We start from the raw sequence: 13,197 nt of genomic DNA on the forward strand, positions 1-13,197 counted from the left end.
CTTTCAATGCCATCTTCTTTTCCCCTTCCTCCTGCCCTCGGGGTAGCTTTCATTTCTTCGAATCCTTAATCTGTCACTCCTCCATGCTTTCACTCCTGTGACTGTTTTATCCCAGAATATAGTGCCTACCTCCTCTGACTCATAAAATATTGCTCATTCCTCAGGGCCCAAATTCCTTGTCATCTTGCCTGACTTTCACCGGTAGAATTCTTTGTCGGTTGTACTGGTTGAGTTTACTAGGCCCACACTTTGAGATGGAGACTGGCAGCCTATGGAGAGAGGAAAGGAAGCAGGATTGAGGGGTGGGACCAGTCAGGCTGAGGTGAGGTCCTCAGCCACCTCCAAGGGAGTTGAGAGGTTGGGGTGGTCATTCAGAATTGGGTTGGCACAACTCTCTCTTCTTTATCATTTTATTCTGTGGTACATTCTTAGAAATTTCAGTTTTTATGCTGACCCTCTGTTCTTTTTAATTAATTTTTAAATGATTATTTAATTATTTGAGAGAGTGAGAACTAGAGAGAGTCCAAGTGGGGAATGGGGAGAGGAAGAAGGCAGATACCCCACTGAACAGGGAGCTGGATGCTGGGCTGGATCCCCTGACGCTGGGATCATGACCTGAGTCGAAGGCAGACACTTCACTGACTGAGCCACCCAGGCATCCCTTTTTAATTTATTTTTTGTATGTCAAGTTCCCAATATAGTGACCTGCCCATAGCAGGTACACAGCAAATACTTATTGATGAATGAATGAAACTAGAATTTTGTGTTTCTGTTTCATTTTTATAGTGGAAGGACCAAGAATTTTGAAGGACCTTAGGAAAGAAAAGAATTGATTGTGATTTGCTTGCAGGGTAGCTTGCAAGACTATTACATGTAAATCCAAAAGTGGGATTAGAAAGAGGTGGCCATGGCATAGGCAAAACGACTAGATGAGGAATAAATGAGATGGTTTCTTTAGTTTCACAGCAAATTAGCATACATAAATATCTCAGGTATATAGGGTGACACAGGCTATGCATATGAATGATACCATCCTGCATTTGCATGATCCAAACTATGCTGAATCCAAATACACAATGTACACAAGAAAATCAATCTGTTACTTCTTAGCACTTCATAAACCATTTAATATTTTTGTCTTACCATAGATATCAAAGATATATATCCACTCTATTTTATGGATGAGAAACAGGCCCACAGATGTTAACTGATCTACCTAAAGTCAGACAACAAATCGTGTTGAGATGACTAAACATTATGTCCTGACTCCTAGTCTAGTGAGCTTCCTACCATAGAAGCTTAGGACAAAGGAGTGTCTCCATCCCTGTATTCTGGCTATGATACTTCAAACTCTTTATGTCTAAAATCAAACCCATACTCTTCTACCCTTTCAACCCAAACCTCCTCCTCCACCCGTGTTCTGTATGTCCATTAACAGCGGCTTCATTGGGGCACTTGGGTGGCTCAGTGGTTGAGTGTCTGCCTTTGGCTCAGGTTGTGATCCCGGGGTCCTGGGATGGAGTCCCACAGTGGGCTCCCTGAAGGGAGCTGTTTCTCCCTCTGCCTATGTCTCTGTGTCTCTCATGAATAGTTTTTTTTTTTTTTAAATCTTAAAAAAAAAAAAAACCTTCATTTTACAGGTCACTGAAGCTTGAGACCCAGAACCAACCATGACTCCCTCCTTGTAGTTTCTCATAAAGAGCTTCTCTCAAATAACCTCTATAAGGCCGTTACTGTAGCAGACACCAAGATAATCAAGACAGAGGTTTTATCCTCAGAGCTCACAACCTAATTGTATTATATGTATGTATCAAGGGGAATGAAGAGAGGGAGAAAATCAACAGACAACTACCATTACCATGCTAAGTGTTGTTACTGATAAAGATAAGCAAGGGCACTTGACCCAGATTGTAAGGTTGAGATGCGCCTTAAAAGACCATAGGAATTATCCAGGTGATATGCCTGTGTTAAGTATATCTCCCAATTAGAAATCTATAAAAAGTGCAGCCACTACAATCCAGGATCATTGTGGAAGAGGGCAGTGGTAACAGTAAATGAAGGTAGTGCTAAGCCAGATTTTAACTACTTGTATATGACCCTGAGGAGTTTGGTTTGGGTTTGGTTTTTGTTTGGTTTGTTTTTTAGTTTGAAGTTAACCAAGTGACAGATTTTAAGCAGTGCAAGCAAGAGAGTTTTGTGGAAAATGAATGGAAGCATATTTGGCCTGGGAGAAGGAGAAAACTGGAGTAGACTATTACACGTAAATCCAAAAGTGGGATTAGAGAGAGGTGATGATGGCATAGGCAAAATGACTAGATGAGGGATAAATGAGATGACAGGAAACGGAGAATCTGTGTAGACCACTCTTCCAAATTACTTGGCTGAGAAAAAGGAGAAAGGTCCCTGATAACATAGGGAAGAAATAGGGTAAAGGAAGAGTTTTATTTATTATATTTATTTATTATTTTATTTATTTATATATTTTTATTGATAATCATTTTTTAAGTTAGGAAAACTTAAAAATGATTATATGCTAAAACAGTGGAGGAAAAAAGTAAAACTAAGGAAATGGATGGGACAATGGAATTAAATGTCTTGGTCCAGTTGTCCCAAATTTGGCTGATCATCAGAGTCCTCTGGAGTGCTTTGTCAAAAAATACCTATTCTTTGATCCCCAACCCAGACTTGGCAACTCAGAATATTGGCTTGGTAAAGTTTTGGGAATTTATAGGTTTCAAAAGCTGATTATAATGATCAGCCAGGCTTTGAGAACTCTGTTAAATTTATCTTACCCCTTCCATGAATATTTGGAGATCACCTGGATCTTTGGATCCTCTGGGAGTAATCTATTAAAAAGAAGAGGATAGAGAGTAGTAGATCCTATACTGATTTTGGATTGCCCCAGAAGTTTATTCTGGATTCTCTGAGCCCATGACTTAAATTGAGCTGTCTTAAATGAATCAAGGACATAATGGAATGATTATTTTTGCATTATGTAGATAATCTAGAATGGACATAAACTGTTGTGAGCTTGAAGCAGAAGCCTGAGATTTGAGTATGTTCTCTCCTTAGTATTAGACCAATGTAAGTACAGTGGGATTATCTGAGCCAGTTGTCATTTAATCTAACTTTGACAACAGGTTTTAGCTAGCATGGTCATTGTGGTAGAAGAATTACTGGGCTATATATGATCTAGATCCCATTCAAGGGTCGGAGCTTAAGTCACTCTTCCCTTTCTGAGCCAGAATATGTTTAGCTATAAAACGGGAATAATATCTCCTTGGTAAAGCTCCACCTATTCCAGCTCTTGCCTAGCTATCATATACAATTAGAGGGAAAATTAACCTTGGTTTCCTGAATAATAAACCTACCTCAAAAGGTTGTTATAAGAATTAACTGAGATAGGGGATCCCTGGGTGGCTCAGCAGTTCAGCACCTGCCTTCAGCCCAGGGTGTGATCCAGGAGTCCCGGGATTGAGTCCCACATCAGGCTCCCTGCATGGAGCCTGCTTCTCCGTCTGCTTATGTCTCTGCCTCTCTCTCTCTCTCTGTCTCTCATGAATGAATAAATAAAATCTTAAAAAAAAATTAACTGAGATAATATATATAAAAGACATAGCAAAATGCTTGGTACATAGTCAAATATTCAATATGCCTACCACTCCTGAAAATTGTAAGCATTTCCTGAGGATCCATGAAATAGAGCATGATAAAATGTGTGATAAAATGATGCTCTGGATGTGAGCTAGGAGTAGGACTTGGAAGGTGTGATATACGGTATAATGCCAGAAATTTTGCTGAGAGCCCTCAAAATGTTTATTTTATTCCACTCCAAAATGATTGCTGTTGCACAGAATACTACAGAAAGGTGCTACGTAATTTCTGGTCTTTTGGGGGAATGTTTGTGTTTTTGTGTGTCTGTCATTCTGTGTATTTAGGACAGCTCTTGTATTTTATATTTTGCAAGGTGTGGGAGGTACATAGCTTTATGTGTTTTGCTGAGTAGTATTGGGCTGGGCATCAGAAAGGCCAGAGTTCCTTGAGGTGGAAGGCAACAAGTTCTCTCCTATAGAGCATTTTGTGTTTCTACCTTTGGTGGATAATATTGTCAGGAAAAAACAAAGTCACAACCCAGCTATAAGCAATTTGTAATCTGTCTCTGTCTCTGATCAATCTGGTGGTTTAGCATTAAAGAGGGCAGGCAAGGAGGTTGGGGACATGGTTTTGTTTTGACTAGAGAGGCTGATCTAAGAACTGGTCAGATGTAGATGGTGAAATTGGAAGGGAAATATTTGGGGGCCAGGGGATCTGGGGCCCATATGTTAGAATTTTCCACAGACACTATATTATACTATCCAGGCAAATCTTGAGACTCAAATAAATGGGAAATAAAGAATGCCTGAGAAGGGGAAAGGCACATTTTTTTAAAGTAAATTCTTCTTCCAATATGGAGCTCAAACTCATGATCCCCGAGATCGAGTTTCATGCTCTGCCAACTGAGCCAGTGGGCCACGCCCCAAAAGCCACATTTTTAAAGCTGCTTTTCCAACTACAGGTTGTGTATTGTGGCGAAGAAAAATAAGCCAATAGGTATGGTGAAATTGTTTGTCTTCGTTAGAATTAGCATGGGAACTATAAGAGAAAAATAGTAAATTTGTTGAAGGTTACATAGGAAACCAGAGGAGCAGAACTTGCCTTTAAAGAACAAGGAGTTTTCACAGGTACTTCCTCATTTGTTAAAGGCCGATTAGAAAGTTTTCTGTCATTCTGTCTAAACATTTCCTGGTACTGTTTGGACATTTTGTTTAGTCTTGGGTCAATAATAACAATCTCTTAGTGCTGACCTACTAAGTTATTCTAAGTTACTAGGAAGTAAGAATACTCCCCCCCCCCCACACACACACACTTTTTTTCTTTTTGCATAAACTTGATCAAAGCTAGGTAGAAATTTGTCCTTTCTAGTTGCGAATCTTTGTACTTCGTTCCTTACTGTTGACTTTCATTCTTTACCCTTCTTCTCTTTGGTTTCTAGAGGGTCTTTGAAGATACCTTGTCCAAATCCATTACTCAGAGAATAGAGATGAGGAAATTATGAAATCTCATGGGGGACAGAGGTGATGAGCCTTGGCCAAGGTTGTCACTCACTGGCTCATCTAGCAGTTACTGACTCAGTGCATCCTAAAAACCAGGCATGCACCAGGCTTTGGGAATGTGGTGAACTTGGCTCAGGATTTGGCTTCTGCCCTGATGGAGTCTGCAGTAAGTCTTCATGGGAGACATGAAACATCGCTACAAAAATCAATACACTGGCCATTACCAATCTTTGCTTTGAAAGACAATACTGGGTGCTATTAGGATAATAATCAAGGGTGGCCAGGGAAGATCTCTCTGAGAAAGTAAAAAGACTGATTTCAAGTCTAAGGATCACCTTGTATGGAGAGATCGGCATGTGTGCAGAACTGAAGGAAATAGCTCTTGATGTACAGTGTAGTGAGTGAGTTGAAGGAGGGTAGAAGTGAGGTTGGAGAGTAGGAAGGGGCCAGATGGTGTAGGGCCTTATTGGGTTTGGATTTAATGCTAGCTGTAGCACAATGGGAAACCTCTGAAGGATTTTAGGTGAGATTTGATTTCCATTTTAGAAAGATGCCTTTGGATTCTGTATAGTGAATAAATTTAAGGTCAGAGAGCTTGCCAGTCTTAGAGATGGGACCAAAACCCATGGCTCCCTACTCCCAGTCCATTCTGATTTATCAGGGTCTTCCTTCTAGTTCCTAAGTGCCAACCCAAATTAAATAGAAAGTACAGAACAGCATTGGGACTTTGTCCAGCTGGCTTTCTTATGTTCATTCACTCTGACAGTGAAAGACCTCTCCAGTTGGTCGAACACCTTCAGAATAATTAAGAGTTCTCAGCAGTATAGTTTCTCAGTCCCATTAAAACTCCTATTATCTAAGATATGCTTTTTATGGTTTGGTGTCACTCAGAGTCATGAGTTCTATATTTAACTTGAGTCTGCTTTCTGAGCTACAGTGTATATGTCTGTGGTATTTGCCAGTTAAGCCAGCCTGTGGGGTCACTGGTGAACCCCATGACATTGGACTCTTCAGCTGGTGTGTGCCCCTTTAAGCAGTTGCACCATTTGGTTTTTCTTACAAGATTAAATGCTCACTTTAGCCTATGTCTTCCTTCAATTTTTTTCTGTCAAGTGTCTTCTTAACTGCATTTATTTACACTGTGTCATTACAAACTAATGCAGCTGATTATTTTGATTAAAAAACACCAACGTATTTATATATTTATTTTGCTTCTCCAAAAATACTCTGTGTGCTTATCTAGTGATTGCTAATTCATCCAACATGTATTTAGTGACCTTGTGGTTGCACCGTAGCTGAAAGAGCAAGGGCTTTGGAGGCAGACACACCTAGGTCAAACCATGACTTGGGCCTTGATTCTGCATCTATAAAATGAGTATAACAACAAACTCATAAAGTAATTACAAAAAGCAGCACACCATATATAGAACTAGTTTATGTGGTACTCAGTAAATTTTCACTGTTCTACCATCAAATCAATCCTTTTGAGACATCATTGATATGCAATAAACTTCACATGTGTAATATATACAATTGATATATTTTGACATGTATAGTCCCCTGAAACCATCAGACAAGCAGGCCTTTTCTCTCTTTCCCTTTACCTATTTCTGTACCTATTATATCGGCAGTAGTGTTGGGAGATCAGAGTGTCGATCATTTTAAAACCTATTTAGAATTATCATTGCTCTGTTTTGATTGAATCACCATATTTATTTTCAACTGAATTTGGCATTAGAGTAAGATTTTATAATTTATTAAACAAAAGTATCACAAAAGGTTGAGAAACACTACTTCTGAGCAGACCCTCCCAGCCCAGGCGCTCGGGACACCAACCCCACAGCTCTCACGGAGCCTGTGCCTTCACTTGAAAAGAACCGAGCACCTCTGCTCCAGGTGCAGAGCTGACTCAGGCCCAGATCTCGCCCTCACAAATCTCAGAATCTAGGGCTGGAAGAGTGAAAAGTTGCCCAGAACAATGATAACACTAACTAGAAGGTGGGAGAGGTGAGATGCTGGAGAATTTCAGAGGGTGTGGTAGCTTCTATCTTGGAGATGAGCTTGGAGTGAGGACAAAGCCGTTCATTGCCACCTTCACGTGTGTCTGTCTGAGGTAGATGTGCAGAGCAGTTGAGACAAACACAGGCCCTTCCTGTTGATAGCTTAAAGCCTAATGCTGTGCGTTGTGGGCCAACAGGCTGGATGTATGCCTAGCCTTTTCCTGGACAGCATCCAGTATTGCTGAGGACAGAGTGAGCATGCAGGACCCCAGCCCAAGTTATCCAGTGGCCCGAACACCTCACTGACTCCTAAAGAATGGGGTTGCCTGTGCCTATGTGGAAAATAGGGCCGTCCTTCACCTCCAATATCTAGGTCAGAGAGGGGCCCACTTGGGGTGCACACTACAGTGATAGATTGCTTCTGGGCCCTGGGGTCCTTGTTACCATCCTATTCATCATCTTCTACTAGTACCAAATAATGGATGAAATTTCATCAGATGCCAAAGGAGTTCTCAGCAGGAGGGCTTGAGGAACCTTGCCTTATACTGATGCTGGAATATAGTGCTGGAATGATTATAAGGAACCAGAATGATCTTCTCTGGTGAGACTAAATGTATCATGCACTGTATGAATTCTGATTTATTTTTAAAACATTCTTGCTCTCATAGGCTCCCCTTTTAACAGTCTCACTGTAGCCTGTTTATTGTTACAGATGTTACTTTTAAATGAGGTCATCGAGCTTTACTTTCCAAAGGCAGTGTTTGCCGGTTACTGCAGGGTTGGCAGGGCTGCCCGAAGAACAGCGCTTACATGAGATCAAGGTGAAGGTTTCAGACCCTCAGAGAGAAGGCTGCCTCCGTGTTTCCCTGCATGCACGTCAGCCGTAGGTCCCAGGGGAGAGAGTGGTCACACTGGTCCAGGTGTTGCCCTTGCTAAGGTTGCGCAGGAGTGCAGTGGGGACCGGTGTTGCGGTCACACACACTTGACTGCCGTCTTACTCCCTGTGAAACCTCCGGGAGGCCAGAAGACTCAGCTGGGTTCTTCGTCTGTAACTTGGGGAGAATTCTTTGTTGCTCCTAGATTTTCATGGATAAGATCTGCTACCCTTTCTCTGTGTCTGTTTGGCAGGGTAATTACTAACGGCGTGAGACACCGAACATGCTTTTAAGTCCTCCACATAGTGCATTTCACATGGTGTGTTCAGAGGACCAGCACTAAAATCAAAGGCCCACTCACCAGATCCAGCTTGCCACCGATTGTAGATAAACTGTATGGGCACAAGACAAAACGGCATGTCCTTGGCCACTTTGGCACTACAGCAGCACAGTTGGGTGGGTTGCAACAAAGCCTGCGTGGTCAACAAAGCCAGAGTTCTTTACTCTGCAGCCCTCACAGAAGTTTGCCGACCTCTGAGCCGGGCTCAAGGATGGCTGCGTGGCCTTCAGAGCTTGCTTTTTGCTTTTGCCCAGGCTCCTCCTCCCACTGAATGGCTTTCCGTTTGTTTCCCACTATAGAAGTCTCCTGGCATATCAGTTAGTACATAAGGCTTGTCTTTGGCTCAGCTGTGTGTGTATCTCACAGCATGTAAAGCAGGGCACTACCCATAGTAAATGTGTCCTCCATGACTGATTCGGCGGGGGAACAGAGTGGAAGGGCATCAGAGAAGGCAGAGAACTCTGCTTGTGGGAGAGGATAAGAATGACTTCATGGAGGTTTGGGAACAGGACAGCTCAGGGTAAGGTGGCTGCCACTCCCGCTGCAGATCAGTGGCCGGGATGCAGTGTATCTAGTAGGAAGGGAGGCAATACTGCATGGTTGGTGGGAACAGAGGAGCTAGGACAGCCAGGCTTGAGTCCCAACTTGGCCATTTATGGGTGATACCTTAGACAAGTCCTTTAAGCTCTCTGAGTGTATTTTCTAAACTCCACAGTAGGAAATAATAATACCACCTTCATCCTACAGTTGTTTCATGTGCTAAATGAGAAAACATGAAGGAAAGCCTTTATATCCCACTGCTGGCACATTGGAATGATTCTGTGAACTCTTACAGAATGATGATGGTTCTGACCTTTCAAGTACCATCTATGCTAATTTCCTCATTGTGGAGTGAGCAAGATCAGGGTCACAGGTCTAGTCCCTCTGGAGACTAGACCTATTAATGTCACTGTTTTCCACAGTTAACGTACCCCAAGCCAGCAAGTATACAGTGGTCCAACAGGGGCCAACCTACTGAGGGGAGAGACCAGTGCAGATGAAATCATTCACGCTGGAAAAATATTCCAGGACATATAGCATCACCATACAGTGTTAAGAATAATAGCTTCCCTTGACTGAAGCATTCATTACATTTTTCTGTTCATGAGTATTTTTTAAAGGACAGAAAGAAAATGTTTAGCGGAAAATTTACAGCCTGAGATCGAGTGGGATTTCTTCATACTACAAGCAGTTTATGCAAAACAGATGCCTAAAGAGTGGTGCCTGCCTGCACCTGTGGATTTGTTGGTTATATTTCCTTTTCCCCACTCCTCCAGTTCTTGCAGACAACCTGAAATCCAACCCTGGAATTAAGTGGCAGTATTTCAGTTCGGAAGAAGGGATTTTCACCGTTTTCCCAGCACACAAGTTCCGGTGTAAGGGCAGCTATGAGCATCGCAGTAGGTACGTTGACTCACTTGCTAAAGTTTTAATTACTGCTTAAGAGTGATCTGTATGAAAGAGAGACTCCTCATATACACATATGGCTCTGCCTCCAGACTGTGGTTTCAGAAGCCTGTTTTGGAATGATTTCACCATTGAGCATAGGTGGATGTGGAAGTGCTAGGAAGGGCCAATGATAAAGCCCAGAGCTTCTCTATACTTTCTAACAAGCCAAAGAAGGGTACTTAAAGAAATTGTTGGAGGCACCCAAGTTGTTTTGAGGTTCAGGCATTGGTGAGACAGGAATGATAAAACTTTCTCCTTAAGTGCAGCCCTAGAAGACTCGGAGCCTCTCAGAGTGGACTTTGTGATTCCCAGCTTTCCTTTCTGTTGATAATGTGCTTGGCCATCTTTTTGAAATTTACATGCTACTAGAAGTTTTAAGGTTGCCCAGAACACATTGGATTGAAGACCGTTAACATCCTGTTCTTCTCACGGAAATGACTGGAGTTTGTACCGCTTAGCCAGAAGGGCAGTAATGGTGAGCTAATTTGTATGACAAGACTCATCAATTTACAGAACACCTTAGGCAAAGATACTTCCCCTTTGAATCCTTACAATTTCCCTTTGCAGTGTCAGATGTTTGATGCCATAAAATCTGGAGCTAGTGGGAGATGTTCATTTTTCATGCCATTTTTTAGAGTTTAAAGTAACCATCACTTTAGCCTCTCTTTATCTTTACTTTAAATCATATCTAAAATTTTCCCCAAGGAAAATTCTACTGTGCTTTTCCTAGAAAGACCTTTGTGTCGTTGATACGGTTTCTTCAGTTCCCTCCCTAGACATCCTGATGAAGATCTAAGTGTCGAGAGACTGGACCGGAAACCATGACCTTGTTTCTGGTCTGGCTCATTCAGGAGAGGCCAAAGACACCATGAACCATCTAATTTGTATTTCTAAGAAGCTAGATCAGATGGCATGCTGCTCTTAATGATTCACCTAATGAGGGAAAGTACAAAAGGGCAAGCAGGACCTTGTCACAGATAAACACTCACCTACACTTGGAAAGTTTCATCCATACCCACCCTGAATATGCATTACACCAACCCTCAACACTCTTCCCTTGGCTAAATAGTCCAGGTTCCTTTCCTCATAGATTGCTGTTCTTTTCTCTTGACTTGCCCTCACTGCTTTCCTCTGAGGCCTTTGCAAGTCTTCCACATCTTTTGAAGTGGAGTGGGTTTTCAGAATACACGAGAAAGGAACCAGTGGATACCAATCATGCTGTGGAGACCAATTCCCAGATTATACATTTAATGTTACTATTTATGAATCCCTCCAAAACAGTTTCTTAACAACTTTCTGTGGCAGGCAATGTGAAACATACATCCTGCTTTTCATTGATGTGGGTTGAGTTAGAAAAGAGCTATGCCTTTTTTTTTTTTTTTAATTCACCTTGCTTGGAGGACCTAAAAAAAGTTCAATATTTGACATGGTTGTCAGTGTTGGGATAGTCAGATTTCATTCTTTTCCATTCTGTCTTTTATTTCTGTAGCCATCTCTCCTAGATTCTTTTTATTTCCATCTCCCTACTGGCTTAATGGTATCAACTGGTGAAAATAAAGCAGTACTTCAGTGTTCATGTAGGACTTTTGGCTTGAGAACAAAAGTGTAAACTTGGCCAGATTTCAAGAGTTTGTGGCATTTCTTGGGGTTTTTTTTTGGGGGGGGTTGTTTTTGTTTTTTGGGGGGTTTGGGTATTTTGCCTTTCTTTCTTAATTTGTGCCCAGACTTTTTTGAGTCCACTGGCATCTAACATTTCATAGAAAAAAACTAGTGTTTTAGGGGTGTCAGTAAAGGAGAGAATTCTCTTGAGGCTGATTTGCTTTCTTAAGCTCCGACTAATTTGTTCCAGCTTTAAAACTGTGAAGGGAGACCTCATTAAAGCCTTTCTCACAAACCTTCCTGTACTGCACATGAGCAGAAGGCTGCTTTTCATGGGAGGCATTTCTTCTTTGGACCTTCCCCACCCTCCTTCCACCCCCTTTTCTGAATGTTGGCAAACAAAAACCTGGCAAGAAGAGTGGCTATCACAGGCTTGGACAAATTTGATGGCATGGTTTTAAATGCTCAGATAAGGGGCCTTTTGGTGGCTGACCTGTGTGAATTGGTTCAGTACAGAAAGGAAAGGGCCCTCTTAAGCAGTAGCCTTTGTCTGGGGAGAGAGAAACCAAACCTGCTATTCAAAGCTGCTCAGCATGTTCACAGATGACAGGCCGCCTCCGTTTTAGCAAAGCCCCACTCTGTATGTCTGCAGACCCAGCACTGGCAAGTAGGCCCTCTTCTCTCTCTTATGCTCTCTGCAGTCTCAGAGGCCACCAGTTCCATTTTCTGTAGCCGAACTTTGGGTAACCTTGAACAGCATCACCACATACAGCTACGAGTGTGGACTTTCAAGTGTGTGAAAAAGGCCAGTCTCCCAAAGGATTTACTGCCCCCCCCTTTTTAAGATTTAAGTAATCTCTCTACCCAATGTGGAGCTCAAACCCACAACTCCAAGATCAAGAGTCATGTGCTCCACCAACTGAGGCAACTAAGGCACCTCCAAAAGGTCAGCTTCTTATAACCTCCTCCCAGTTGTCTTAACCTTTGGGAGATTTAAGGTACCAATCCCTGTTCTACAGACACATGCTGTTGTCTCGAGGTCGTATTTTCAGTGCGCCAGTAGCCTTTCTCCTTGCAGCTGATCTCTCCATTCTTGTGCCATCGCTGGGAAAACATATAGGCACCAAATGCCTGCACATCTGTAGTGTTTACAGCTGCGTTAGGTTGAGGTCCTTTTTACCTAAATCAGGACTGACCCCAGAAAGCTTCTTCCCCCTTCTAGACCTATCTACGTCTCCACAGTCCGGCCACAGTCCAAGCACATAGTCGTGATCCTGGATCACGGGGCTTCCGTCACAGACACCCAGCTTCAGATCGCCAAGGACGCTGCCCGGGTCATCCTCAGTGCCATCGATGAGCACGACAAGGTACCCTCAGTGACTCCCATGTCATTGACTCTGCCTTGAATGTCTTTTGTAAAGTACCTTGTGTTTTATGATACATAGTTTTAAATCCATATTTAAAACAACTATGGGGAAAAGAGAGCAGTTTTGTTTTTATTCTAGCATTTGGGGAAACAGCTGCTGATTTTGGCTCTTTTAAAATCACCCCCACCAAGCCGAGTCTTGTACTTCATTCATGGCTCCTATCAAGGCTTCCAGTTAGCTGTGGCTTTCACCCTGGAAGTTATGCTGAGGAGAAGGACAAGGGTGTGGAGGCTGGTGTATGGCCTGAGTTTATCTCAAGATTTATGAGAGGTGAGGGATAAGGGATGGTTTCTAGAGGTTTACTAATCTCTAGGATAGCTCAGAGACGGGTGTGTTTACAGCTAATGATAATCTATTGCCTGTGGACATTTTCTG

The 13,197-nt window shown here is 42.4% G+C and overlaps 1 protein-coding gene across 1 annotated transcript in view; it reads left to right on the plus strand.

The window, feature by feature from the left end:
- The window catches only part of CACHD1 (cache domain containing 1), a 203,066-nt gene that overhangs the window by 135,548 nt on the left and 54,321 nt on the right, over positions 1-13,197 (plus strand). The window contains exons 5-6 of the mRNA XM_055305410.1: positions 9,625-9,751; positions 12,618-12,762. Coding sequence (XP_055161385.1) covers positions 9,625-9,751; positions 12,618-12,762 — 272 coding nt within the window. The remainder of the gene's footprint in view (positions 1-9,624; positions 9,752-12,617; positions 12,763-13,197) is intronic.

The sequence above is a fragment of the Nyctereutes procyonoides genome, unplaced genomic scaffold (genome assembly GCF_905146905.1).
Source record: "Nyctereutes procyonoides isolate TBG_1078 unplaced genomic scaffold, NYPRO_anot_genome, whole genome shotgun sequence".
Taxonomy (NCBI): Eukaryota; Metazoa; Chordata; class Mammalia; order Carnivora; family Canidae; genus Nyctereutes; species Nyctereutes procyonoides.